General features: G+C 50.0%; 1 protein-coding gene across 2 annotated transcripts in view; it reads left to right on the top strand.

Moving 5' to 3' along the window:
* Frmpd2 (FERM and PDZ domain containing 2) overlaps positions 1-8093 on the top strand; it is a 125460-nt gene that overhangs the window by 92902 nt on the left and 24465 nt on the right. For both annotated transcript variants that reach the window (XM_023707262.1, XM_023707263.1), the window contains 4 exons: positions 321-406; positions 2132-2279; positions 4276-4490; positions 6195-6293. In XM_023707262.1, coding sequence (XP_023563030.1) covers positions 321-406; positions 2132-2279; positions 4276-4490; positions 6195-6293 — 548 coding nt within the window. The remainder of the gene's footprint in view (positions 1-320; positions 407-2131; positions 2280-4275; positions 4491-6194; positions 6294-8093) is intronic.

Raw genomic sequence — 8093 nt, 5'->3', positions numbered from 1 at the left:
TATATATCCTGAGCAACTTGAAAATACCTTCAAACAATGATTTCACAGGAAAATAGGGGGGCTAAGTTGAACAGGGGTAGCTTCATAGTGTAAATCATGAGCAGACAGACCTTTCTGTGGCTAGTGTCCCAGGTGCCTCAAAAGCAAAGGTGGGGGGGTCCAGGGAGCAGGGTGTTCAGGCCATGCAAGATCCTGCTGGCCCAAAGGGACCAGGTAGTCTGCCTCCTGCACCCCTAGGCTGCATGCCACTGTGGGTGGGGGCTTTGGGGGAGCTCTTCCTGCACTCTAGGGCACACCATGTGGCTCACCTCCTTCCTCAGGTGACCAGCTCCTGCAAGTGGATGGAGTGAGTTTGTGTGGTCTCACCCACAGGCAAGCTGTGCAGTACCTCAAGGGTCCTGGGCAGGTGAGTGCACCCACCCCCAGGGCTCTTTCCCTTTCTTCTGGAATTTTTTTGGACAGCAGCAGAGGTTGAAGTTGCCTCTGGGTTGGGGAGAGGCAGCCAGGAAATAAAACATGATTTTTTTTTTTTTTGGTCTATTTTTGTCACTTAGCACTGCTTTTCTATAGAGCTGTGAAACCCAGGAGACAGCAGACAGATGTTTCCAAGCAGAAAAGCTCTCCTATAAATAGCCTTGGAGAGCTCATGGTCCTTGCCTAGACGTAGGAATCAGACAGTGGAACAGAGCTTGGAAAGCAGAGCGGTTTTTCCATCCCGGCTCCTGCAGTGCCGTGCCATGCTCATGCCACCCTGGTGAACAGTGAGTTCTGGCTCTTAGGGGCTCTCTCCCCTGACTTTTGCCCATGGAGCTCCTCACCCTGAATTCCTGCTGTTCCCATCACCCTGTCACCCTGGCTGCCTTGGAAGTCTCTTCATCACCACTGAGTAGCAAATCAGGAGCCCATGAGCTGAGGACGTACATCCACCATGTGCCCCCCACTCCATGCAGTGCCCACATAGCAGCTCTGTGTAGTCAGCAATATTCTGTCCTGTGGTGGGCATGGATACTGCACCCAAGGAGGGCTGGCACTGCCCTCTCCTGGTATCTGAGGAGTCCACAGAGACAGGATTTCTGAAGTCCTTCCAACCAGTGGCTGGCTGGGCAAGTTCTGCTAACTTGTTACTTCCTTTCCCAAAGGAGGCTTCTGTTCATGATCAAGTGCTCTTGTCCTGGCAGCCTTGGCTGGCATACCTCCAGTAATGCCATCATTCACTAGTACCTTCTGCTCTTCAGACCCTTGCCTATGAACACGATTAGAGAGGCTACATGGCTGTCCTAGTGGCATAGCAACAACTGGGAGTAATCACTGTGGGGTCACAGACCTGGTGTTAAATGACACTGGCCACAGAAGAGTGGATGCCAGCTGCTGGATTGAAAGCTTGACATTTCTAACCAGCTGCCAAGAGAAGTCTGACCTTGGTTCCTTAGCCACTTTGGGTAACAAGATTATAGGTTGTTGTGGGGAAGAAAGATGGGAAGTCAAAGAAGACAGAAGAGGGGCAGTACAGGCTGGCATACACCTGGGATGCTGTCCTGTGAGGTTTGAGACATTAGAGGCTTTTAACCAAGAGTGCTCCATCTTTAGCTGCAGCCATACCGGTTGGACCAAAGGAAATAAAGGAAGGGTCTGGCAAGCCAGGCCCAGGAGCTTGCTGGAGACCAACTGGGCACTGCCACTGGGGAGGGACTAGATGAAGAGCACAGGGGTAGTTGTTCCAGGTGGAAGCTCACAAGTCTTAAACCAGATGGGAATTTGGGGGGCAGAAGGGGCAACTCTGGATCCCTCCACATGTGTCCCAAGGGGCTCACTGGGGGAAATGGTGCCTGTTTTGAGGGTGCAGATGCAGTGGGCAGACTGAGGCAGAATGAGGAAAGGGAAGAGCCTGAGTTTGGCACTGTGTGAGCCCTGGGTGGGGGGCCAGGCATGACTCCCAAGTGCTTGTGTCCAGTGGAAAGGTGGCAGTGCCACTTAGATCCCACAAAGCCTAGACTGAAGATTGTGATTTCAGAGTCCATTGAATCACCTTATAGGAAATATTAAAAAGAGGGAGAAGCCTTCGCAGAGGGGAGAAAGTAGTGCCTGGTTGTCATCCAGAGTGTAAATTGAGTGTGTCTACCCATCCTTCTAGGTTGTAAGACTGGTCTTGGAGAGAAGAAGCCCAGGCACAGCACAGCAGCATCCTTCTGCTAATGACAGGATGGGAGATGAACACGAGGCGGTTTCCTTGGTAACAGCTCTGCCTGGCAGGCTTTCGAGCTGTGTCTCAGTGACAGATGGTGAGACGGGAGAGAATGGGGTGTTACTATTGTCGTGTCATTGTGTGCTGCTTTTGAGTTGTCAAGTCAAAGGGAAAAGGCAAGAAGTCTTTCTTTTTGTTCTCAAAAAAAAAAAAAAAAAAAAGAAAGAAAGAAAAGAAAAAGAAGACAAATAAAGGCGAGTAGTGCTGATTATGATCACAAGCCAAGCGGATGGTATACATTTCTGAAGCAAATGCATTGTTCCAAAATGATTACCAGGCATAATTCTGCCCCAGCCTTCCTCAGTCTTCTGATCAGCTGCCCAAATGTTAATGCTTGAGAAATATTCAAAGATGAAATTGGCATGAAGGGGGCACACATTTTCAGATACACTTGGTTCCACATACCTGCCAGGCCTTTGTGATAGAGTTACCTGAACACTGATCATGCAGGTGAAAGACAGAGGTGTTCAGAATCCTAGCCTTGTTATTAGCACCACGTTACAAAGCAAGCGCATGCTCCGTTTAGGGGCCTGGTTACGCTAATTGCACATCTTCTAGCGGAACAGATCCTTGCACATCTGTTGTGATTTGCTTTCCTGACAGGAAAAGGCTTATTTCCTTAGCATGTCACGATTTGGATTTTAGCCCACTGCCAAGCCCTTTCTCTGCAGTCCTGCTGCACAGACATGGGACATGTTGGAGGCAAGATGGCCTCAGGGTAGGCGGTGGTGTGGAGGAGGGAACTGCTGATTTTTAATCAAATCTATTTCCTTTTTCATCACTGTGTTCTCCAATGGGCACCTTTGAAAAGTTGACTGCGAACTGAGCCAAGGCAGCCGGGGCAGCAGTGGCAGACAAACCTCTACCCAATCACTCCAGCCTTGCTCCAGTTGAAGTTCAAGAGTTGTGGTTCCACCCCCACATTCATGGTTGCCAGCTGAGTTGGAAAACGTAGACTGGAGGAAACCTAGAAGCTTCTTGGGCTGCCAGATTGCCTGGGTGTCTGGGGTCCTGCTCATCTAGGTTGGCAAACAAACATGGCTGCTATCCCTAGAGCTGGCCATCAGTGTCCCCATGGTCTCATTAGGCAAAATGTAGTGCTGAGCATCATCAGGCACAATTAGGGTTCTACAAGAGCAATGCACATGTGATACAAGTTTCACTTAACTGTTAGGGAGGTGCTGCGCATTCTCACAAGCTGTCTCTCTATTCATTAGTTGGGTATCTATAATTGCACTGCTTAGCATGGTGGCCCTTGTGTGTCACTGTTGCACACTTGAGGTGTGACAATACAATTGAATAGGATTTATAACAGAGGTCAAAGACTTAGTTCATGAAAAGAATGAAAAATATTAGTAATTTTCATATTGATTATATTTTGAAATAAGAATACTTCAGAAGCGCAGATGGTTCCTAACTTAGAACGAGTTGACCTACAGAATTTGTTGGCTTTTTCATGTTGTGAAGCCTGCACACATTTGGTAGAAGCTGGGCTCTGAATTTTGAGTCTTGAACTTTTCCCATCTGGTGATATTTAGTGTGATGCACACTTGAGTTGTTGGGCAGTGCTGGTGAGTCGCAGCCCCAGTCAGCCCCATGATTAGGGTGGGAGAATGATTGATACTCTATCAGCTAAGCTAGGTGATAGAGTAGGTGAGATAATTTAGATGCACTTTCAATTTACAATATTTCCAAAGGACAGTGAGTTTACCAGGATATAACCTTATTATATATTGAGGGATAAATAAAATACACAAATAAAGGTTATTTTCAGGTTTCCTTTTCCTTTTTAAAAATATAGCTATTTGAAAGCTTTGAAATGGTACTTGTGGGTTGTATTTGTAATTGGTTGTATACCTCTTAGGGCAGCACTGATATGGATTAGTAGGCATAATGGACTCTACCACAAAAATGAATAAATGATATAATTCTATGCAAAACAGAAAAATTCACCCCTGTGACAGTCTGCATGTGGAGACCATTCAACGGTATCCTACTGAAGCAGTTATTTTTATCCACACTGCACAATCCAGGTCCTAAGTTTGAAGTCAGGCTGAAAAAGAATGCCAACGGCCTGGGGTTCAGCTTCGTGCAGGTGGAGCGAGCGACCTGCAGTCTCCTTCAGAGTGACCTTGTTAGGATTAAGAGGCTCTTCCCAGGGCAGCCAGCTGAGGAGCATGGGGCCATCGAAGCTGGTGACATCATCCTGGCCGTGAACGGAAGGCCCACAGAGGGCCTCGTCTTCCAGGTGCGGGGCCTGAAAAAGACTGAAGCTCCAGGTGCAGGTGGCCTTCAGCCACTTCCTTTAGTCTTACTTATCCTGGGCTTTTGACATCCAGTCCTGCCTTCTGCCCTGCAGACAGGAATTGGCAGAATGGTCCTGCATTTGTCTGTGCATCAGGGAAGACAGCCTGGACTTGGACCACTGTAGGGGCTCACATCTCCAGGAAGAGGTGTGAGACTTCAGGGCTCAGTGAGGTCCCTTCTGCTCTCCTGCCCATCTTTCTGCTGAATTTATAGCTTCTGTTTAATAGTGTGACACTGATTGTTTTGGTTGTGTGTATTTGTGTGTGTGTGTGTGTGTGTGTGTGTGTGTGTGACAGAGAGACAGAGACAGACAGACACAGACAGACAGACAGATAGACTGACTCACTGATATAAGCCATGTCAGCAACAGAGGGTGCAGGCATTGTGTAGCACCCCACAGAAAGATTGTGAACAGGACCCAGAACCTCCTCCCCTCTCCCACTTCTGGTCCCTGCCTGCCCTGCTCCTCTGGTCAAGCTCAAGGGGATTTCCCACATAGCACCCCTGGAGGTTCCAGGAGCTTAGAGCAGGACCATGGCAGTGGGTGCCCAGAGGCACAGGCTGTGCCTTCCTCTGTCCATGATTTGAGTCACTGCTGGCTGGCAACCTGGGGAGATGGAAGAACACAGGCAGACAGCTCCTGGAGCCTCAGAGTTCAGGATAGGTAAGGACTGCAGAAGAACAGTGTGGTCTTGGGACCCTGTGCTACAGAGCTCACACCAGGGAGCAGGCAAGAGGCTCATCGGTGTTGGTCCTGGTGGTTGTGAGAGTATGGGGCAGCTGGCCCAGCACTTCTCACACAGGGATGCTGCTGCCTCTTGGGGACACTAAGCCAAGTCCAGAGACATCAATGTTTGTCACAACTGATGAGCACTGTAGCATCTTATAGTTAGAGGCCAGAGATAGTGCTAACTGTTCTTCAGTACACAGGACTTTTGTCTCAACAGTTATCCAGCCTGAAATGTCACTAGTGCTGGGCATTGGGAAATACTGGCCCAGGTAGGACACAGGAGCTACCAAGGAGGCATCTCATGCTTTAGGGCATGAGAGGGAGCTTGGAGCAGCTTGGCATGGCAGAGCTTAGGATGTGGGCACAGAGGGGCAGGTGGGCAAGACCAACTTGGTGAGATAGTGGCAGGTGAAAGCAGATTCCAGGCTGACCTCCCAGAGGAAGAGGAAGAAGCAAGGAGAGGAGAGAGGTTCATGGAGGCTGGGGCAGCTGTGAAGGAGGCAGCAGGAGCAGGACTAGGCCTTGTCACAGTTTAGAAGAACCACAACCCTTGGGCAACACTAGGGATGAGGGTCACTGACACTGCAGGGACTGGGGCAGGGGGGAGGCCAGTCAGTTCCATGGGTGGAAGGTTACAGGGCGCTGGTGAGCTGTGAATGGAGACTCAGCCAGTATCAGGGGACCAGGGTAGCAGGGTCATTCCCAATGCAGCCTCTGCATGTCACCTCCATGGGCCCACAGGCTGTTGTCCTTGAACTCCTTGAACTTTGGGAAGCTGGTGGTCTGCAGAGGTTACTGCAACTGAGAAATGGATCAAGGTCAGGAAGAAAGCAGCACCTGGGAGAGTGGGGAGCAGGTGTGTGAGGCTCTAGTGGGGCCAGCCCAGATCTCACCTCAACTCTGGGTTTCTCATAGGAGGTACTTAATCTACTGCGAGGGCCCCCCCAGGAAGTTACACTCCTCCTTTGCCGACCGCCTCCAGGTGTGCTGCCGGAGATGGAGCCAGGGTGGCAGGTAAGATATGGTGCCCACATTTGTAAACTAGGCTCCTGTCTGGAGCCCTGACCCTGTCTGTGGTCCCGAGAAACCCTGGCTGCCGGGAGGGAGGCTCAACATAGCCAAAAGGTAGCTTGCCCCAACTGCAGGGAGTCTCTGCCCTCTCCCTGATTCTTCCCCTTCCTCCAAGGAGCTTAGTCTTTACTCTCTAGGCCTCCAACTGCTTGGATAAGGCCCCACACATCACTGCCCTAAGTTTCTTATTTAAACATTAATCACACCTAAACAGTACCTTCACAGAGATGTCTAGACTGGTGTTTGAGCAAGGGTCTGGGTCCTCTGGCCTTGCCAAGTTGGTACATGGTATTATCCACTGCTATGGCCCTCTGGAGTCTGTGGGAAACAGATATTTTGGCAGGGACTTCAGTTCAGGAAGCTTATAGGCCTGGCCCTCTGGCTATCTCCTGCAATGGTGCTAGAAGCTGGCTGGGCAGAGGAAGAACCAATGTGGTGCAGCCAAAATAGGGGCCTCAGCTAACAACCTAGGGAGCTGTGGAGCTGGGACAGCTCCTTGGGGCATCCTGAATGGCATCCTGCTCTGATCAGCATTGGGCTGCATGGGCCCAAGGCAGGGGCCTAACTTTGGCTGTGGCACCTCCTGGGAGGGCCTGGCTAGGGTGCACTAGGCTCTATGCATGGAAGAGAAGCAACTATTCTTGGTACCATGTAAAACTAAGATGTACATAGGCTGTCTAGAGAAGATGTCTGCATGGGGAATAGTCTTGGAGACAGGGATGGTAAGAGGGAATTAACTGAGAAGTCAGAATGGAGCACCCACCCTTGAGAGATCAGGGACAGAAAAGCAAGATGTGTGGGGTGGAGAGGCAGAGGTGGGGAAGTGGTAGGGAGCCAGCACACTCTAGGGAAGCAGAAAAGGAGGGTACAAGACTCTGGAGCAGGCTAGTGGGATTGCTTAGCTGCATGTAGCTGAGCAGTGCTGTGAGCTTTATGAGGACAGAGAATTGCTCTTTGTCTTGAGGATGACATGGGTCAATGGAGACTCTGATTAGAGCCTTTCATGGGTGTTTTAGGGGGTTGGAAGCCTCACTTCTGAAGTGCAGGATAGAAGTGGAACACATGGTAGTAGTGAGAGCTCACCCTCTTCTAAGGGGCTGGCTGGTAAGTAGAGCACTATGTAGTCCAGGATGCAGACTGAACTGGAGGAATTGGCATGGGGAGGTGGGGGATTCTTATCTAAGGTGTCCATTTTTCCTGTGCAATCAGAAGAAAGGTGAAGAGAGTGTCAGAAACTTGAGAGATCTGAGAAATCACAGAGTAGGAAGGCAGGGAAGCGTGTTTTCTAAAGGCTCAGGAAGATCGTCTGGAAGCCTTGCAGGTCATTGATCACCCACACTTGTACAATGAACCTGGGCATAGATGGAGACTCAGATTTGGTGTAAGGTCCACAGCTGGGCTCACTGGGACCCAGGATCAACACCTGGCACCTGCAGGAGGCAGGTGGAAGCAGAGAAGGAAGCACGGAGGAGCTGGAGGTCAGCTTTCTTTGTAGGGGAGCAACTGTGGGGTGAAATCACCAAATCCATAGGGTCACAGGAACCCAAGGATGTACATGGGAAGAAAGGGGGTGACGAAAAAGCAGCAGGTGGAGGACTGGAAGCTCTCAGAATGGAGGGACTGCTGTGAGCCACAGAGCTGGAGCATACAGAGGAAGATTTCAGTGGTCTTTCTCACCAAAGAACCATGGGATACAGCTCTTTCTCTACTTTTTATTTTAAAAACCATTTATTTATTTATTTA

The sequence above is a fragment of the Octodon degus genome, unplaced genomic scaffold (genome assembly GCF_000260255.1).
Source record: "Octodon degus isolate 3935 unplaced genomic scaffold, OctDeg1.0 scaffold00285, whole genome shotgun sequence".
Lineage (NCBI taxonomy): Eukaryota > Metazoa > Chordata > Mammalia > Rodentia > Octodontidae > Octodon > Octodon degus.
The sequence above is the reverse complement of the archived record's forward strand: the minus strand, read 5'-3'. Positions and strand labels throughout refer to the sequence as shown.